Genomic DNA, 22062 nt, shown 5'->3' with positions numbered 1-22062 from the left:
CTCCAAACTCATTCACTCTGCAGCCAGCTACAATCTGGGCTTTGGTCTCACTGCTCTAGAGAAATTGCCCTCACTAAGGTCAAAAATGTCCCACTGACAAAATCCAATTGCCTATTTCCTTCCCTCCTCCTATTCAGCATCCCTGCTGCACTTTGCAAGTTTGATTTCCTCATCCACAAGGCTTTCGCTTCCCTTTAACATCAGTGACTACATCTTTTCCTGGTTCTATTCCAGATTGTCTGACCACTCCTTCGTATTCTTTGTTGAGTCCTTCTCTTGTCGCCTTTTCCATCAATGCTCATGTTCATGGAAGTCTCATCCTTATTCCTCTTCTCTATTCATTCTACACATTTGCACTTAGTGATGTTAATTAATACTGTCATGAACTGAAGACTCCCATTCCTGCATTTCTAGCCCTGATCTTTTCTTGGCTCCAGATTAACATTTTCCACAGCAGATTAGACATCTCTGTGTGGATTTGTGGCGGTCATCTCAAAAACATGCTCAGAGTTGAACTCATTATCTTCCTCAGCATCTTCTTCCTCTAATATCTCCTCTTTGAGTAAATGAAAACACCATCTGCTCAGTTGCCTAACCTGGAACCTTGAGTCAAACGTTACTCTTTCTCTTGTGCCCTCCATATCTTGTCTAATGCAATTTGACTTTATCTTGTTAATTTAGCCTCTGCTTTCGAATCCCACAGCCTAAGCCTAAACCTTCACCATTTCTCTTTTGTGGGTGATTGTCATGGCACCCTGATTCCCCACCTTTCTGGTATATCCTCTGAAAGGCATCTTGAATTATCTTCTTAGAAACCACTTCTAATCATGCCCCTTCTCTGGTTAAAAACTTTGATTGCCTTCCTATTACCTATGGTTAGATCTTAATACTGTAATAATCTCCTTAATGCTCTAGCCCTAACTAACTTTATTCTGCAGCCTCATTTCCTATGATTTCCCTCTTTTTACTTCCTTTAGGTTTACTCATCTTTTGTTATCCCAAGACTGGCCAAATTCCTTCCAGACATTGAGTTCCCTCCCTGAAATTCTCTTATCTACTCATCTCTCAAGACCCAATTCAAGCATCACTTTTTGTTTTTTTATGAAGCCTACAGCTACTTTTTTCTCTCTTCTGTAGATTGAGCTCTCACATATAAAGGGCTCCAGAGAAATATGAAGCTTATCATTTGTAGTAGCTGCCTTAGTTGGGCCGCCCAGGCTTTGTAAAGATTTTTGGTCCATTGCCTCATAACCTGGGAGAATCCTGTATCTTGAGAATCACTTTTCCATTTTTTGATGAAGATGGAAGATGAGACTCAAAAGGAGAATTCTAGAGGAGAATCAACCACAGGTTCACTGGCTGGAAGGAGTTAAGTGCTATAACCATGAATTAAATCTGATACTCCTTTAGCAGTTGGAAATTACTGGTAATTCGGTATATCCAAAATTAACATTCGGGTGTACTGGTTTTATTTACTAAGTATTTCAAGTGCTAAGTAGGAGAGTTGCCTCAGGCCAATGGATTCTATTTGGGTAACATTGGTGCCACCATACATGCCTGTTCAGTACTGGGCGTGGAAAAATAAAGCTTCTTATACATGACATATTGGTTCTGGAGTAGGGTAAAGTAGAAGAGGGTGGGGAGAAAAGTTGGAGGTTAGAATGCTGGTAAGTCAGCAATTCTTTTAATTCTCGTCTACTTGGCGCCTCACACAGTGCCATATGCACAACAAATGTTTGATATATGACTATATGTGAATGAATCCACTCACTCAACATTAAACGTTTATTAAGCTCCTACAAAGACAGGAAGTACAGAAAAACCCACGACTTCAAAGATAAATGAGAATCATCCTGTAATAGAAAGGAGACAACACCTATGCTAAAAATAGATTCAATGAAGTATTGCAGATAGAGAATGAGTGTCGTTGGCATCACTCTCTAAATGATGACCCACATTTCTCTCCATCCTGAGCTTTATGTACCTGGAGAGCTAGTGTTGGCCTAAGTCCCATCTGATGACAAAATGACTTTTTCTTTCCCCTAAATAACACAATGGTAAACAGAATTACAGCTGTTATCCATTATGAGAAATGCAGGCGTCAAATGAGATTAACACATGGGAAAAGACTTCATGCGTTTTAGAAGAATCACAAATATTAGTAGATAATAATTTATTATTTTAGTTCAATTGCTCACATCCACCTTTGCATTAGTACAGATTCTGGGATTAAAGATTGGTATTGTAAATTTTTCTCTCTGGTTGATACGCGTTTATTGGCTGCCTACCTACTGTCAGGTGTTGGAAGTATAGTGAAGAATGAGCTAAGCCCAATCTCTGGCCTACTGGGACTGGTCTAGGAGGAAAAGAGACATGAAAACAGCCAATCGCAAGAGAGATTATAGACTGAACATGTAGAAGAGGATGGACTTGGTGGTTTAAGAGGAGCTTTCTAGAGGAAATGATAATGATGCTGAAGTCTGTAGCATGGGTAGGAATTAGGTTGGTGAAAAGGCAGCATGGTGAAGGGAAATGAAAAGGCAAGGCACCTGAATAAAAAGTTTGAGGAACAGGAAACAGGGTATTGCAGCTGGAACAGAATGGGAGGGTATGGCTAGAGATGTGGAATGATGATGTTGAAGAGGATAATATTGATGCTCCCCCCAGGTTCCTGGGATCCCACTTAGCATTTTGTGCCTCTCACCTCAGTGTACTTTTTTTAAAAACTGAAGTATAGTTGACGTACTACAGTATATGAGTTATAGGGGTACAATATAGTGATCCACAATTTTTATAGATTACACTCCATTTAAAGTTATTATAAAATATTGGCTATAATCCTTATGCTGTACACTATGTCCTTGTAGCTTATTTATTTTGTGCATAATAGTTTGTACCTCTTAATCCCCTACCCCTTTCTTGCCCTTCCCCCCCTTCCTTCTCCCCACTGGTAACCAGTAGTTTGTTCTCTAGACCTGTGAGTCTGCTTCTTTTTTGTTACAATCACTAGTTTGTTGCATTTTTTAAGATTCCACATGTAAATGAGATCGTAGCGTATTTGTCTTTCTAGGTCCGACTTATTTCAGTTAGCATAACACACTCCAAGTCCCTCCATGTTTCTGCAATTGGTAAAATTTCATACTTTTGCTTCCAGTAGCCAGAACATGTGGTTTTGCACAGAGGACTGTCCTGGAGCTACTGGAGCTCACTTGACCCACCCGAGAAAAGAGAGAAGCATGTGGGAATTTACTCTCCCCACCCACCCATATACACCCAGAGCGCCGTCCTTACCCAATACGTGACAGAGGGGACTGTGAAAGGTCAGCTGTCTTGCCTCCAGCCAGGACAACTCGGGGAGTGTATCTTACGCTCCAGAGTTACCCTGTGCGATCAGATTGAACTTACCCGCTGTTGGACTTTGAGATCACACCCTTACTTCTCTACCCATCGTCTGATTTCATCACTTCCTTCCATGTCTCCCTTGCTCATTTAGCCTTAATAAATCACTTGCACACAGCGTCTTCTCAGAAACCCAAACTCGGACAGATAGAGTCAGAAACCTAACCATGAAAACCACTGTAAACCATGTACAGGTGTATGGACTTTATCCGGAAGTGATGAGAAGACCCAGGAGAGTTTCAAGAGTCATGAGGGGCCTAGAAATTCAAGGATAGTAGTATTTTGAGCTCTTTACTCCCTTGGGTGACAGCTCAGCTTGCTTTTCCTGTGAATTTAGATAAAGATATAGCCAATCAGACAGCTCAGAGCAGCTGCACTATGAATTTTCTAAAAAAAGGATAGGAGTTTATTTCTGATCTTAGCTTTCCTTAAGGATCTATTTATTATCCTCTGTAGATTTCTCTGCCTTCTTTGCACCTGCCACATCCCCCCTCAGAAGTCAGTAACTTTTTTCAAAGGCATTATTCTGCGATTTATGTGGCATAGTGCACGATGGCACCGATGGACACTTCTTGTTAATACCCTCAGCTGCTTTGCTTTATCACTGATGGGGCTAGTTTATGCTGACATTTATATGGGAAGTTAGACACTAAGCGGATACCTGCTCACTTGAGACTTTACATGTGCATAGTTTATTATGGCATGTATTATTAGCATCTAGTTCCAGATTCATGTATAATAATCATGCTCTTTCAATGTATGGAAGAGTAAGAAAGGCCACATGGTGAAGAACTCATAACTCAATCATGGAAGCTTCACATGTTAATCTGTGGTCACTGAGCTCCACAGAGATTCCTTGGCCCAAGCTATATTGCTGTTAATTGTACACTGACGTCTCTTAAACGAACTCAGTTGGGGTGAGTGAGTGCTATGGAAGACTCTTCACTCAGGGGCTCCCACAAGCCCGGTTTCAAAAGTAGGCAGGAAACAAAAAACGTGCGTGCAATTATGCTATTTGCAGAGTCTGGTTGACAAGTAGAAATGTGGAATTTTTCCCCTGAGATAAGTGTATTCTCTTGCTGAGGAAATCCTTTCTTAAATGGGCTTTGGGATATTTGCCCCAAGTCACAAATTTGTACACTTTGCTGAAAGCCGTGCACGTTATAAACTTGGTCAGCATCAGGAGCTCTATGGAACAGGAAGCCACCTACTGAGTTTTAAGTGGGAATATTTGCTCAGAAGATTTGAATAAAGGATGAGCTTAAATGAGGCGTATGTGCACAATAAACAAATGTGAATATTGGAAATGTAGGTGCTTGGGGGAAATAGGAGGAATACATATCCCAGATTGTGAGTGATTCCCCCTGTTTTTGCAGAGCTGGAGAAGACATGTCTGATAACATAGGGTTCATTTGGCAAGGACCGGGTCAAGCACTCCACTGGCCAGAGTGGTCACTCACTCCCAAAGATGAAACAGGGATGTTCCAGAGAACAGAAATACTTCACAGTACAGCAACCTTGTTGCTCAAAAGTTATGACCTCGAATTTTAGAGAGAACAAGCAGAGTGGCATTTTAGCTATAAAAAAAAAAAAAAATCCCCCTGAAAGAAATGGAAAATTTGGTGCCAGGTTTCCTGTTCACAAGGCATGGCACTGGGCCTCTGTGACTTTTCCTTTCAAACAGAGTTGATCTCTTCTTAAATTTTTATATTTTAGGAAGATGCTACATACTTCATTTTTAAGCAAATCTCAGAACGTTGGAGAAAATGTTACCTCCTTGTTCATATTCCATGACTTCTATAACTAAGGATTCAGCAGAGCCATCTCCCCATCCCCCAATATAAAGCCACTGTCTCCCTCCTAGAAATGAGAAGAGCAGCAGTGATACTGGAAGCAGGTGATGGCCAGGGATCTGAGTCAGGCACCAGGCCATAGCAAAGGAAATCTGAAGGCAGAGTAAGCAAACCGTGTGCATACGAAATCACTTCTTTATAGTTAATCTTCACTCACTTCCTCTTCAAGGCCCAGTGTATCTAAGACTGCCAACCCTCAGTTACCAGAAAAGCTTAAAAATCAGTATTCCATTATCTGTGCATTGTACAGTGCAATATCACCAATGCTAATGCCATCTCTGTGGATACCCTGAAGCAATGTTTCAAATAAAGGACTAGTTTGATACAGAATGTGTAATGGCTCCATCATCAGTATGTCTTCAACTACCGTATGAGATACATACAGTTGACCCTTGAACAACGTGGGTTTGAACTATGTGGGTCCACTAATAAGCCAATTTTTTTTTTCAATAAATACCTACCAGTACTATACAGTTTTCTCAGTGGTTGATTGAATCGACCCATCAGAACTGTGAACACGAGAGGGCTGACTGTAAATTTATACATGGATTTTCAGCTGCTGAGGGTAGGTGCCCCAACCCCGACACTGTTCAAGAGTCAACTGTCAATGATGTAAATCAGGAGCCATTAAGTCTAAGGTAGCTTTAATATTTCCCAACCCCCTACTCTGTGCTCTATATTTTACTGAGACCCTGGAGTAAGAAACAGGAAGAAGAAAAATCATGCTTGCTTATCTGACAAACTCAGAGAAAGCATGAGGGAAGAACTAGTAATAAAGAAGTTTTATATATAGATAACTCTTTTCCCAAGACATTTAGTGGTATTTCAAAGACATTTCTCTTTCTGCATCCATCTTCATTGAAAACAATTTTCAGTAGTTTTTCTTGAGAATTTATATATCTCACTGTAGGAAACATCAATTTTGAGCAGAGCAACTTAGAATATATTTTAATACTAATAAATGAAGACCTTAACATTAAACCTTCACACATTATTTAAGATAAATATTGCATAATTACAGTTTTCAAATGAAGTTTTCTTTAGTATGGATTAAAATTTTTTACAATTTCATTTTAAGGAAGTGATAGGAAAAAAATTCTCAACAAACAGTTGAATGGGAATTATACAACCACAAGATTTATCCATCTTGGAAAAGTGCCTGAAAGAGAACATGGCAATTAAAAAAGAAGTTTTCCATCCAAGCATGAAATGTTGTCATATTCTGCTTAAAAAATATCTTCAGTTCAAGGTTAAAGGTCACTTGTTTAAGTCTATATTTGTCACTCAGCATTCAGGAATCATAAAGATTAAAACAGAAGGTAATTATCAGATCAGAGTATTTTGCTGTATTGACTCATGTCTTTTCTTTTGTCTTCAATGTTTGTTTTTCCAAAATGCCACTGTTTGCTTATTTATTCATGTAAATGAAGCAGGAGATAAATAGCCTGCAATAATATTCTAACTTGTAGAGTAATTCTCTTGTGGCATCAGAATGCTAATGTTGACCATGTATCAAAATGAAAGCCACATTTACTGAATGCCGGGGCCTTCCCACTCTAAGGAATATTGTCTTTATAGGAGCTCATTGTATTTTATGTATATTTAGTTTTCCCATCATCATCACTTCTTTTCATGGCAAATTTTTTTTTTAGATTTATGGATTTTACCAAGACCACATTTTCTGAAGTGTATTCCATAAAACACCAACTCCCCAGAATGTTAGTCATTTAAGGAATCTATGACCAGATAAGTATAGGAAAAGCCCCAGTGTAAAAAAAAAAAAAAGTTTTAAAAATATTTATTTATTTGTATATTTTTACGGCAGGTTTTCTCAACATCGTTTAAGATGACAATGAATATCGAGACTCTCTTAGAGGATGTTTTGCAGAATTTCTGTTTTTATTTCATACTTTAAACCTTATATCTGAGAACATTTCATGAGACTAGTGTTTTGAGAAACATCTTTGGCCAGATGCTGAACTAAAGAAACAGGGTAACTGCTTTTCCTAGAAGCAGCTTTTGTGCCTGAATTTGTTACCTCTGAACCAAAAGCAAGACAAAAATTGTGAATGACTGATTTCTTCAGTAATCCCCTCGTAAGTTTCCAGAGTCTTTCCAGAGAATAATGATCATCCTTGAAATATTGGGAGTTGAAATAAGGTATGAGCAACTGCAAAAGATTCTGGATAGAATTAATAATTTCTAAGAGACCAATTCTCTAGGAAGATTAGATGCATCCAAGCTCTTCTGTGGGTGAGTCAATAATTTACAAAAGGACATACCCAAAGATACTAACTTACACTATGAAGAGTAGGGACTGTCAAAGTTAGAAGTGACACAGAAACATCTTGGTCCAAGTCCTTTATTTTAGAGACGACAAGAATCAATCCCAGAGAGGTTCAACAGCTAAATGGCTTGCTCTAGGTCACAGGTGGCAACGCTGTAGTTAAAACCAGGCCTCATGAGTCTCAGTTTAGCTGTCTTTTTCTCTTGTGTGATGTCTCCCCACTTTATTTGGTAAGGCAGTATTGACACAGTATTTGGGGGAAAATATGTAAGGAAGATACGATTCTTCAGATTCAGGAGCAAAAATTTCTCATTCTAGTCCTGTAGTTCTTAAACTGTAGGGAGTAATGAATTTGTTAAAGTGAATGTTCCAAGATCCCATCAGTGATTCTGGAGAGGTAGAGCTGGAGAAATGTGGGGCCCAAGTATGTGCCTTCTTAACAGGACTCTCGGTTGGCTCTGAAGCAAGTGTTCTGAAAAGCATGGTCTGAGAAAGACATCTGTATGGTTGCTAATTTGGTTTAGCATTAAATCCTAAGTCCTTTGACTTGGCATACACTATACAGTGTTCAAGTACTAAAACCAGAGTTAATTCAAAGGAAAAAGTAGACTAGGAGAAATCCATTGTGAACACTGCAGTATATTTATAAATTATCCTGAATCACATCATCTAACTGGAGTTGTTACAGTGTGGTTTGCCAAATGTGTGTACCATTCACTTTTTAGAGACTTTAAGGTTCAAAGCAAAATAAACAGACCTCTTGTTTTCTGAATACATTTGGGCAGGGGAGTACAAAGAATGCTATTTCTAAGAGAAAGCCTGATAAAAGAAATCTCAGCTGCCTTGTTGGACATGAATTGGGTCTTTGAAATAAACATCTTGAAGTATTTAAATGTAAATAAATCAGAAGATAGATAGATTATATTACATTCTATGTACACTTGGGTTTTAAAAATGAAAGAAAAAGTATGTGGTAAAGCGGTTCTGAGGTTTCCCTAAAGTAGCAGTATTGCCACGATGAGGAGCTGTGTTTCACGTGCAGCAATCAAACCAACCAAGGTGTGGGAAACAAGCAGCTGGTCCTCAGATTCGCCATTTCCTCAAAACGTACACTACTCTGCTCCCAGGCTTCATGCTCTTCCAACCCCCACCCAACCTTCGCTTCTTCTAACGCTCCTTCTTCAGCTCTGTGTAGAACAGAAGAGCACGGAGGAGAGAATGTGTCTCAGAAATGTCCCAAAAGACTTGGCATCAAGTCTTGTGCTCAGATCTAAGCCCACAACACATCCCAGCATGGAGAGCCTGGAGGGGATTACTCTGGGGCAAGCGCAACAATATTAGCAAACAAATTAAATCAGATAGAAAGGAAACTGTGTTAATTATTTTCACATATTCCACATGGAGATCTCTCCCTCCTCCCTACCCCCACCCCCAACACACACCCCAGTCCATTGGTTGCACCTCTTTCATTGTCTGTTTAGGAAACAGAGGTATCACGTTACATTATCTTCCTCTCTCTTCTCTGCTTTTGGAGGTATCATTTATCTATTGAGATAATATGTCCAAATGATACCCATTTCTTACTTCCCTGCTGTCTGAAAATTGATAAAGGAAGGCTTACTAAACTGATCATCAGTTTTGGGGCTGTCTGCTCAACCACCTGAAGGTTGAGGGGTGACTTTGCTCACAAGGTGACTTTGTGCTGATTATCTTCCATTTTCTCCCCGGAAACACCCTCTTTTATGCTCTTTCCTGTTCCCTGAGAATATGACATTCTGGGTTTGCAACATTGAGCTCCTGTATCCTCCGATTTCTAGTTGGCTTTGGCCAATGAGAGGTTCCCACAAGAAAATGGACTGCAGGAGAGGGAGGTCAGAATATTTCCCGGCTTCCTTCGTGCAAGGATAGCACAGATGGACCCGGTTGCTCCATAGATCTCATCAGGTATCCTGTCTGTGGAGCCACTTTCTCTAGGTTCTGACAGCCCCTGCCTCCCTTGCATCTTCAGGTCTACAGTTGATAGTCCCAGAGTACTGCAGTCTGCCTTTAGGGACTGGTTTTTTCCCAGCCCTCCCACACCCTGTTGGAGCATGCCGTTTCTTTCCTGCAAAGATCCTGGATGATACAGCATTAAACTTACAAATTATATTCCAGTTTTTACTGAAGTGAGAACTGACATTTAAAAGCTTAAATATCTGTTTACCACTGTATACTTAGCAAGTAACATGGTGCCTAGCAATAGATATTGCTCACTACTTATTTATTAAAGGAATAAACAAAGGAACTGTGCACTTAGACTCCCATATAAAGATGTAAAACCTTTATCTATTATTTTTTGTGCTCGCATATCTGTTCCCTTGCCACAAATTTATTCTATTGCTTTGACAGCACTCAGGCAAGTGTATCTTATTTCTCCCTCCAGAAAATATGACCCACCCCCCCATTAGAAAAAATAAGAAGAAATAGAAAGCAAGACTTATCCAGTCCCATTCATAATTGCCTATTGAGGTTCCACATTTTGACTCAATCCAGGGTTTTATTTTTCCCTCTTGAATGGATATGTTAATAAACCAGAGCCAGCATTTGGTGTAGTCATGTTCATAGGGGAATGGTGGGTGCGTAAGCTGGGGCATGAGTCAGAGAGAGTGTCCAGTTTCACTCTTGTACTTGCCCCGTGACCACACTTGGTTTGCTAGCCAGACTAGACTCCAAAAGGGAAATCTAAGGACTTCATTCTTACACATCTTTCACACCAGTTAGAGACCTATTCCTTTTGCTCATGTCCTTCCTCTAGTGGACTTCACATGGCTAAAAGTGTCTGCAATCAGTCACAAGTGTTCAGAGTAGCCCTCTCAAGAAAGAAGTCAATGAGAAAATGCCGCATGCTGCAGTCAGGACAGCCTCTCAGGTGTTAACTCCAAGGAGAAGCCAGAATGCTTCCAAAGACTTTGTTGTGAGGCTTAATCAGCTATATTTTCATTTTTAAAATCCTTTCCCGAACGTGTCTTATCCAACACACCAAGAAAAATACCTAACACCACTAAGAACAAGCTAATAACTATTTTTCTCACTCTAAGCCTGATTGCCCCAATTGCCCCAACTGGCCACGTTATAATGTCCAGTCATTAAGTACTGAGATACCCTGATATCTATGCCATTATTTTTTAAAAAATAAAGTTTCAGAGTATCAGCAAAAGTGGACTGAATTGTTCTTCAGGGTGGGGAGTAACAGCAAGCACTTTAGAATTCAGGATAAAATGTTCAGTCTCTTTCAATAATGAAAATTAGGGATGTGAAGTCACCCAGAATCAACTAAGGAGCAATACATTCTCAAAAACTAAATTATGGGCTTCCATTTCCAGTGCTCTTAACCTGCCATGTTGTAGAGACTAAATGTTCTCTTTAAAATACGTATTTTAAAATAGGAAATAAGTTCAGCAGGTTTGTGCAGTGACCCTTGCAACTGCAGTTAAGTGGACAAGAAAATACATTAGAAATAAGTCATATGTCTTCCATTAAGTTTAGGGTCCTTCTTTCTAGGACCAAACGAAATTGATTCTATGTCTTTTACTTGGTTCGTTTTTAAAAATGAGTCTAAGAAGATAATCAGGAATGGGATTTGAATGGATAAAGATAATTCCTTCCCACAAATGTCTCCCTCTTTGTTTCATATTTACGGATATGAAATACCCCTTCAAGTTGGAAATCTTCCCACTGAACTAATAAAAGGAGAACCAGCTGAGACACATGACATCTACATCCTGCTTACTGCGGTAGGACTCTAAGATGCTATAACTTCTTTGACTTGTTTTTTTTTTCCATTAAAAAAAAATCAATTATAAGGACCCAGTCACCATGAAGGGTAAGCTTTGAGAATACGTAGTCGGGGTCAGTTATAAAAGAGAAATGGGAGACTAGTAATAATTCAAATTGTTTCTAATAATTTTAGTATAGTTGAAAGCAAATCATTCAGAAGTATTTCATTTGATGCCCAGAACAGCCCAAATGAGGTGGGCAAAGTCAGAAGAAAACCTGAGTCATGGAGAGGTGAAGACATCTTTTCTCAAAAGTAGCTGAACCAGGACGTGAATCTGGGTTTTCTGGATCCAAGTACAGGGCCCCTCCCACTTTACTACCACCATGGAATGGAAGATGTATTCCACTAAATGAACTTATCCTTTGGAATGCACTTTGCCAGAATGTGTTAGAATGCTGTAGATGCCTCCTTCTTGACGTTACCTCAAATCCCTGAAATAAATTGTGACACAGCCAGTGGATTTTGGATGTTCAACAATCTGCATCAACATCATCCCTGAACAAAACTGTCATATATAGATTTCTCTTTGTTACACCCGGCCTTTCCTTTCAATAACCATTTTCCCCCTTTTATCTCCTATTGTCTTGTTCTAAAATGACTGTACCCTTTGAGGTGCCTGAAAGTTTTTGCTACTTTCTGCACTCAAGTCAAATACGTCTGAAAAAAAAATTCTTCTGATACTTGCAAGCATTCTACTCCTTTTCTCAGAATCCATAGTAGTATCTGATGCCCACATCTACCAGGGTGATCAAAGAAATGATCAAGCTAGGGCTGCATTATCACCAACTGGGAGAATCACTCTTTCCAAGTGTCCCTGCTGGACATCTGTGCTCAAGTCACCGCCTGCAGGGCTTGGTAAGCACAATATGTGAGCTTCAGCTCCACTTGGCTACATATAAGAAAATTTCCAAGGGGAGAAACCTGAAGACCTCTAGTTTTTTGGGAAGTGGATCTGTTTCTTACTTATATCCGAAACACCTTTTGAACTGATAACTCTGGAAAATAAAGGAAACCATATTGCATGCAAATGTAGGTTTTAATGTCACACATCACACTTTCAAATTTAGGTCTCCAGACATGGGAAAAAAATCAGTGTGCAGGGCATGCCCAAAGAAGTGGAGTGAATAATTATCTCCTGGCATTATCTATTCCAGATCTTATCCCAAAATGAATGTTCTGGTGAAATGTATTTATTCACATTGAGATGAAACTTAGGATATAACTTTAAGTTAATTTTATTTTCAAAGAAAATTTCATTAAAATTGATAAAGGTTTTGTTTCAAAGAGAGAGAATCAGAACTAATGCATTTTGCCCAGGTTTGAGCATTTCATTTGGCTTCTTTAAAAGCTTAATGTTTAAAGTGGCATTTTCAAGATACAGTAATACTGACAAAGGAATATCTGTTAGGATGATGGAATAACACTGTGATAAATCAACTGACAATGAGACAAATCACCCAAGTGGGAAAAGAAGCTTCTCTGTTGACATAGAATCAGCATTTACCATGGTTTCAAAAACAGGTGATTGTGAATGGATAGAGCTTGTGTTTTTATCTGAACTGGGGATTTTGAAAACTTATGTTTTGACGAGATCTGACCCAAGTCTCTATGGATCTCATAGATAGAATGCAATTGACAACTCTGACTCATGACTTTGTTTATACACTTGTGCTTCAGCGCATCAGAAAAGCTATTTTTTTCCTATAGTTTCTAAGAATGGCTCTCAGTTACAGAGTCTAAGTCTGAATCATTTCTGGTTCCCTTTTCTAACTTACATCCATCTACCTTCTTGTATATATGCCCATTATGACATCTTTCTGAGCCCACCAGGGTTATGGAGTAGACAGGAAATATTTTACTGACTGGAAAGTATGCAGGAAAAATTCCTTCCAATAAGAAAAATTATGCATATACATTTCTTTTCCCTTGCCAACACATGGCAGCAAGGAAAACAAAAGTGTGCTAATATTTAATAAGACTTCTAGAAAAGCCATTCCCTTTATCACAACAGCCCGTATTTGGCTCTTTTATTCTTGTGGTCAAAATTTGCCCTTTTGTCTTCTTATTAATCACCATTATTATTATTTTCAACATCATTGTCATCATCATCAGCATGTTTATTATTCTAATTTGTTTTTTGGCATTTACAGGGAGCCTATCACTATTTCAGATACAGTCACATATCCTAATCACCCTTTGTTTCTACCTACTATATAAAATTTCTCATTGATACATTGCTAATAAACTGCAGTAAGAACTGTAGTCTTCCTAGCCGCTTTGCTGTTACAAGTTTCCTATTATCTTTCTTTTATTTCTCTCCTCAGCTCAGCTAAAAATCATCTTTGCTAGCCACTATGACCACTGGATGGTCCCTCAAAAGTTCCCATCCCTTCCCAATATCTTGTAATAACCTATAATAAAATATAATCTGCAAAAAACCCCTAAATAACTGTGCCGTACGCCTGAAACTAACACAATATTGTAAATCAGCTATACTTCAATTTTAAAAAATGTTCCCACCCTCAAGTTCTACTACAATTGGAAAATTGGAATTTTGGAAGCAATAATCTTCATAACTGACCTGCATTTTCCTTTCTTTCTTGGTCCTTATTTCCTCATTCTGGAGAAAAGGATGACCTCTTTGTGTATATATATATTTTATATATTATAAATATATAAAGTAATGTACCTCCCTTCCCTTTCAGATTTAGTGTGGGAGTGGGTTGATAAAACATAAATATGCGAAGGAACTGTTTAAGACATATAAAGTTCCATGGGAACATCAAGGAGGGAAAATCATTTTAGTCTGAAATAATAGGGAATGTTTTACATCCAGAAAAAGCCAAGATTCTCACTGTTAAGATAATTGTGGAGCTGTTAAGTAATTGATCTGATATAAATGGTCTATGGAGTTAAAATTCATGAAAGAGTATCAGGGTTCATTGAAGTGGGGAGTTAAAGGGAGAGGGAGACAGAAGTCAGTAAAGTTCATTCATGTTAGAGTCTTAAATTATATTCACCCATTTCCCCTTTATAAGTCTTTAAAATGTACTGTACTCAGGTCTTTAAGTACTGGGTAGATCTCAAAAACATGGCCATGCTTTGCTATACTTGATATTCTCCTCATTTATTCATTCTTTAGAATTGTGAGAAATGTGATTTCCAAAGGGTGACATCCCCAGAAGAATCAGAAAAAAAGCTATGTGTGGAAATTATTGCTCTTCCTATGTGGTCACTTAAAGTAGCAATGGCAACATGGGTGTTTATTTTATTACTCTTTGCACTTTTCTTCCTTTTTAATTATTTCTATGAAATGATGAATAATGGCTACTATTAAACAAGATGCTCATAAACTTGAAACAATTTTCCATCTCTGGACCTTCTCTATGAAGCTTTCCATAAATAGCTTAATAGGAAATCATTTCTACTTTTGTTGGAAACCTGTAGTGTTTTATCTGTACTTCCTAATGTTAGTTAACTATTAACTACTTAATTATTTCTATCAAATATTATATACTATTATATAAGAATTTATGTAACATCTCTCTCCACTGAAATTTTTGGTGGTAGCACCCAGATCTGTTTCATCTCTGAAGTTTTCAAAGCATGTGGTAGTTAGTGTTTTGCATGTAGTTCAGACTCAAAAGTTATTGAATGAATGGCTCAGTGAATAAATGTGCAAGTGAGCAGTCCCATTGAAAGCTGATTCTCGGCTTGTTACTCATAGGATTTTATTTCAAATATTGACTTCCAAAGCAACGACCACAGAATTAATATGAAATGGGATAAGTAGGAAAATGGTTTTCAGGAAAATCGACCTTTGAACTTAGTTCTATTGTCCCTTTTGGAAATACTCTATAAATCAAAAACACTTGGTTTGTCAAAATTCTGACGTTTCTTTATAAAATGTGCTCTTAGCTGGGTATATTCAGAGGTGCAGCATTTAAAGAAGAAATGAATTTAGAATTTGGTTTTCATGCTCATATTTGCCAATAATAAAAATTAATCAAAACTCAAGGAAAGCAATCCAATTAAATAGCTAATAAGCAAAACCAAAGCAATGCATGAATTATGACATAACACCTAGAATATTACAGGTTTATCCTTTTATAAAATATCATAAACACTTCACAATACATGATTTTAAATTAAATTATGAGATAAAATGCACTTATTTAAAATATGTATTTAAAAATTAAAACATCAAAAACAATTCAATTAGTCATAATTGGTTCTTTCCTATTACAATATTTTTCTGATTCAGAATAAAAATAAATCAAATAGATAAAAAGTAGTTTCTACAGACTATTAATTACACTTTTGTAGTGTTAAACAAATAAAAGCACCAAACTTTCTGGTTTGTTTCTAATCCAGCCTGTTTGATATGTGCACTTTACAATTCTATGATCTTCTTTGTTAATTTCAGATAAATAATTCCAAATAAACTATTAGAATATTTAAGCAAGAAGAAACCAAAAATTTGTAATATATTCAATTAGAGCCTTTTCTCACAATATTTGAAAATGAGAGAGGCCTGAAAATTTATAAAATGGCATGTTATATATTGAGATTTAAACTTCATTTTGGGAGTAGATATTTAAAGCCCAAACCAAAGATTTTGGTGTAACCATTCATACAAATCCAGTCAATCATTTGCTCTTGTATTCATTACTAGTCACACTCCCACTTAAGATAACATAGGGAATGTGGCAATAATCTCAGACATTAGTTTTCTTTGTGGAACGTAAACAAATGAGGAAAGTTTTTCAAAGTGGCAAGCAACCTCTAAAATTTAAGCTATCAAATCAACTAGTTCAAAAGAATGGCAAAATGAAATGAATGCTGTGCCTGCTGTTTCCATTTTATAGTAAAAAGCCCTGAAAACTTTTTTTCAGAGTATTCAAACATCTAGATTTCCCACAGGCTAAATTAATGTAAGTTTAAGTGGAACCTACCTTTAAAATTTGGCCTGATTCTTGCATCATATCCTGATGTCCTTCCCATTAATTTGTCCAAGAAATCTGAAGGAGATAGGGTCTGTGAAGGTTGTTTTCCAGACCGGGAGTCATGGTCTTTGCAGAAAGCCGCCCTAAACACATCATTAACTCTTTTAGCAACAATTCCATTCTTATCACCTGAAAACTAATGCTCACAGAATGTTTTGCATCATGTTTTGGAAATATGTTTGATATGTTAGTAAGAAGAAAAAGAAAATTTTAAACTCTTTGGTCAACTTCTGAACTTGTACATGGTCTAAAATTAACTTTGAATGATGAGAGGTATAAATCCTGAGTCATATCTCCTATGTTACCAAACTTTGCCGTAAGATGTTTAAGATGATACAACATGCATAGCTTTAGGTTGTAGATTTTATGGATATGTAGTTAAAGCTATTTCTTTCTAGAGTCGTCAGAGAAATGAAGATTATAATTTCTAAAATTTATGTGATTGTCTTAAAATTATTTCCCCATGACTTTCAAAATAATCTTCCAACATTTCAGTCCTTAATATAAGTCCTCTACTTTTTATAAGAAATATATAAGATGGGCAGAACAAAGTAAACCATGAACTAATTATCCCATTACTTACTATCTCACCTGCTAGATTCTGTTCCAGCTATCAGCTATTAATAATTTTCAATGTATTGTCTAAAAGAAAATTTTCACTTGGAAATTTAACTTCATTCCAAAATAGGTCAACAATGAGCATAGCTGTACATCTCTTACTTTATCAGTTGTTATTTATATATTAGCAATTAAATTGTTGACTGTCCAATAAAGTATTCATGAATAAGAACTTCTAAATCATTTTGTCTTTTGCATTATCAAAGCCACTAAATGATAATTGGAAAGTTTCTCAGATTTTCATTTTCCCTAAAGAGCTTATAAAAAAGAGTATTTGGTTTGTAATGAAATGAATTCTTTCATAATGCATAGTGGTTCACTGAACGTTGATTTCTTCCTTAAAATATATTTTTTACAAGCTTTGTTTTCAATAGTTTAACAAATAATCTTGTTAATTCTTAGCACTAATAAAATACTACATTCTTGCCTGTTTTTCAAAGAAGTAATATAAACTGTAAGTGCAAAAGATGATATAAACATTTGGGAAGAGTTAAAAATTGTTACAGTCACCTAGAAATACTCACATTCCCATATGCAGATTCATCTGATTAATCAAGTATTATTTGATTATGATGGTGATGATGGTGGTGATGAAGATGATGATGATGATTCTAATAAAACCCAGCCTACAGTTTTTCTTAATCATAGTAGGAGGTGTGAACCTGAAAGGAACATAGTGGGTTTTCCCATTACTCATAGCAGTATTGCTATATGTTCCATTTCTCTTGGTTCTGTGAAAAAATACCATAAAATTTGGTGAAAATTAAATGAAGAGTCCTACACTTTGTTGTATAAACATCTATCTCTATCCTGTCTTAGAACCTCTTAGCCATTAGAATGGCTATTTCACTTACTGGTAATAATCTGATATTTTGAGATATCAATTGATTAGACAGTTTGAAATTAAGTAGAAAATGCAAGCATGCAAATAATGATTTCTCACTTATTTTAATTATGCATAGTCCATTTCTCATGCATGCAGAAATACAAAGATGGCATATTCAGTTTTGATAGTCAATCAGTTTCCAAATATATTGAACAGTAGAATAGTGGTAAAATGAGATTTTAAATGTTTTTGATGTTTCAAGAAATTTCTTGAATTGTAGTTCTCATAGTATGTATCCAGTTGCTGAAATACAATAGAAGTCCCAAGTTGGCTAAGAATTTGGGTTCTTTTATATTTTATATGAAATGAGCGTGCTCCTGGCAAATTAACTCAATCACTTCCACCATATGAAAAAAATAATTGCATTCAATAACCCCTTTAAATGACTTACAGAAGAATTTTAAGGCAAAAAGAAATCATCATTATATAGAAATGTAAAGAGCATGCAACTCATCAGAGTATCTTAATATCACATTGGCTGTGAAAATGTGTTGAAATGCATAGAGTGGGGTTATGCATCATAAAACTTGCCTTTGTGAAAATTTACCACCTTCCCACCATAATTAAGCTTTTTAAAAAAACAAAAGAGATCTAACTCTCCTTTATAAAATTAAAATAATATGGTCCAGGGCATAGAAAAATAGATAAAAATTGCATGACACATTCTCTTTCAAACAGTTTTCATGTGGAAAATATCGGCATGCACAGTCGTTTCACCTACCTGAAGTGGTTTGTCTCTAAGAAAAATGCAAACAAGGCTGTCAAAATGTTCACTAGCTGCCGGTTCATTCCTGTATCTGTGATGCTTGTGGAAAATATTCCCGAAATGATTCCAGAAAGAAGCTAGGACAAAGTATCTATTTATTGTCCAGACTCAAAATCTGGCAGGAATCTAGTTTCCTTGAAAATCAAAAAGAGATTTGGGTTTGTACAGTTTGCTGAGAAAAAACAAAAAGTGCCAGTACTAGGCATCATGGTCAGGTCAAACCGGGGCTTAGGACCATCAGTTAACCCACGGAAGACAAAGCCTTAGAACTGATGGATCCCCCAGCTGCTTTTCCTGAATAATAAAAATGCTGCTACCTTAATCGCATCACCATGCAAAGGGGGCTGGTGACAATGCCATGCTGGAAGTCGGGTTGCTGTGGCTTTTGTTTTATGTCCTTTCTATTTAGCAAATCCCTTTTCTCTAGAAAATGTTCTCTTTTTAAAAGAAGTTGTAAATGAAGGAGAAGAAAGGACTCTGCGCGCTGGAGTGGGTAGGGAGAAGAGGGCAAAATTGCTGAGATCCTGTGCTGGAATGAGGGCTACAGAAAGAGACGGAGACGTGATCTTACCCAGCCTATAAATTTCAGCACTCGGACAGCTCCTAGCTCTGAAGTGCGCATGTTTCCTTTTTCAGTCGCTTGGGGCGGGGGTCGGGGAGAGGCATTCCAGAGGGGACATTCCTGCCATTCAAAGGCAAAGAGTGACCGGCTGTTCAGCGAAGGGGTGCTGAAGGGGGTGCGATGATGACCAAGGAAGAGCAAAGGTCAGGGTAGACGGAAAGGGTGAAAGAGGCTAGGGTCTGAGCTCCTGGAAATGCGAGTCTGTCGGTGAGTGGGCGGGACGGGAGTTTGAAGCAGAAAAGAGAAGGGAATAGGTCTAGGCGTGGGAAAAGAAAATTTGGGGAAGCAGAGAACAGCATCTAGAGTACCGAAATTATAATAGGGGAGTGGGTAGTCTACTCCTTGTCAGTGGAACCTGGAGGCAAAAAGAGGAATCCTCTGCTGAAGGGGAGGGGACATTTCCCTGGCATAGAGAAGCCCATGTGCAGAAAATGGCACATGAAAATCGATAATTTAATTTAGAAGCCGTTTATACCTTCCTCACCCTTTGAGTGTTTTCGTTTGATTTTAGCTGCCTGTTCTCAAAGGATCTCTCTACCTCTTTACTAGGGAAAGCCCCTTCGCTGAGCTTTCATCAGTGACTCGAAATCCTTGGGCATCCTCTTCAAGTCACGAATTTGTAGAGGAGGAAAAATACAATGGGCCAGCAGGGGGCAGTAGCAATCTTTTCCTGCCCTGGTTAAAGGTTAGAGTAGAGCTCCGAGTAAGAGCTGGAGCAAGGAAGGGTGAGACTGCAGGTTGAATTTCATCTGCCCATGCCAGATATTAATCACCAGGGAGGGTCAGGTAATAAAGTGTAAATGTTCTTCTCCTAAATTGCTAAAGAGACAGAAAATAGTAGAAGTTTACAAATCCTGTACAAAAGCATGACAGATAACCTTGCTATTTCAAATTAAACTTACAATTATGATTATTAATAAAAAAAGAGGAATGGTAAATAGTTCAATGTAAGTAATTATCGGCTTCTGGCAAAGGGAAATGAAAAATGCATCTTCTGCCATGAGCTGGGTGAGTAACCTATTTTTTGTCTGTAAAATGTACCTTGTTCATCACCTTGGCATTCTATTGCAGGTCTTAATTTTAAAACAAAAGAAAATGATTAATTTTTAGTCCATAAATGACTAATATGCCCTTGGATCAGTTTAAGTATCATAGCAGAGTAGTAATAACAAAGTATTATATATTTTTAAAAAGTAGATTCTGAGGAAAAATGGAAGCTCTTTTTTACCTTTTAATGTTAAAATAATCACCTGAAGATCTTGTTGAAATGCAGATTCTGATCTAGTAGGTCTGAGATGGTGCTTGAGATTGTGCATTTCTAACAAGTTCCTAACTGAGTTGATGTTGCTAATCCACTGATGACACTTTGAGCAGCAGTGGTCTGTATGCCCTTTTATCAGATTTCTGTCTAACCAAGACAGTAAGAACATAGGACCTTTCTTTAGATGAAAAGCAGCAGTGCCCAAGCATTCTGCTTATATACAAAATCAGTTCTTTGGATGTGTTCTCTTAACTCTCAAAGCCCAGAAAAAGTGACTCAATTTAAAAGGAAAACAGTATAGTATAGTGTGAGACATCCCTGGACTGCAACTTCAAATCTGTTCACTTCCAAATTTATCCACATGGAAACTAGACCCTACAGTCCTGACACAAAAAATAAAATCAATATCTGGAAATATGTTTCTTCAATTGGTGCTATGGAAAAATCATTCAAGATTCTTTTGTGCTCAAGATTCTCTCCAAAAAAGATAATATATATGTAAAAGTATATAAAAATGGTTTGTCCTAAAATTTTTTTAGGTTGTAATGATGCTTAAATTAATATAGTCTTTGCAAATCATTTCTTTCAACAGCAGAGTCTTGTTATTAACCAGGAGTAGGGTGAGTAGGAAAACCTGTGACAAAGGGAGACTCTGGCTAGCAGCATGAAATCACAGCATTTATTATTTTAGAGTTAGAAGGAACTTTGGAGAGGATCTAGCCTAACCTCCCCATCTCCCCTCAATTTGGATTCCATCTCTGTCAGTCTACAGAAACAGCTCTCACTAAGTCTGCCAATGTAAGGCCAAAGGATATTTTTCTGTTGTCATCTTACTTGACATTTCCATGGCACTTAACATCAGCGATCTTTTTTCCCCTTTTTTGGTAAATTTATTTTTATTTTATTGTGTAAGAACACTTAATTTGAAGTCTACTCTCAATAGATTTTTAAGTGTAAAATACAATGTTAACTATAGGCTTGATATTGTAGAGTGCATCTCTAGAAATTAATCATCTTGTATCACTGAAATTATACCCACTGATTAGCAACTCCTCATTTTCCCATCTCCTCTGTCCCTAGAAGCCACCATTCCGCTCTCTTGAAGCACCTTCTTCCGTTGTCCCTGTGACACAATACACTCTGGCTTGCCTCCTAGCATGTCCCCTTGGCAGGCATATCGTCCTTTACCTGGCTTATAAAAGTTGGGTTTTCTAAAGTCTATATTCTAGGCCCTCTCATCTTCTCACACTATATTCTCTTAGTTTTATACACATCTCTAACTGGCATTTTCCTTTTATGCAGATGACACACAAATATATTTCTTTCCAATGCTTCCTAAACACTTCCTGTTGAATGGTCTCAAAAGCCCCACAAAGTCCACATGTCAAAACCAGCTTTTACGGCTTACTTCAACTCCTGTTTCTATTCTACTGTGCCCTGTTTCACTGTCACCAACCAGAAGCCAAGGCATCATCTCTAAGACTCCCTGTCTGTCACCTGCCATATTCAGTTCTTTACTGAGCCCTGTTGATTTTCTCTCTCAAATA

General features: G+C 37.4%; 1 protein-coding gene across 3 annotated transcripts in view; it reads right to left on the bottom strand.

Annotated features, from left to right (window-relative positions):
* The window catches only part of GLRA2 (glycine receptor alpha 2), a 172554-nt gene extending 153899 nt beyond the window's left edge, over positions 1-18655 (bottom strand). For 2 of the 3 annotated variants that reach the window (XM_074359731.1, XM_074359732.1), the window contains exons 1-2: positions 18588-18655; positions 16312-16445 (exon numbers count right to left, since the gene is read on the bottom strand). In XM_074359731.1, the coding sequence (XP_074215832.1) occupies positions 16312-16445; positions 18588-18655 (202 nt within the window). Of the gene's footprint in view, positions 1-16311; positions 16446-17504; positions 17525-18587 lie in introns of those variants that run through there. The other variant, XM_074359733.1, reaches the window with a different exon arrangement.
* Positions 18656-22062: the final 3407 nt, after the last annotated feature.

This window comes from Camelus bactrianus, chromosome X, assembly GCF_048773025.1.
Source record: "Camelus bactrianus isolate YW-2024 breed Bactrian camel chromosome X, ASM4877302v1, whole genome shotgun sequence".
In the NCBI taxonomy this organism is placed as follows: Eukaryota; Metazoa; Chordata; class Mammalia; order Artiodactyla; family Camelidae; genus Camelus; species Camelus bactrianus.
This window is presented reverse-complemented; position numbering and strand designations above follow the sequence as displayed.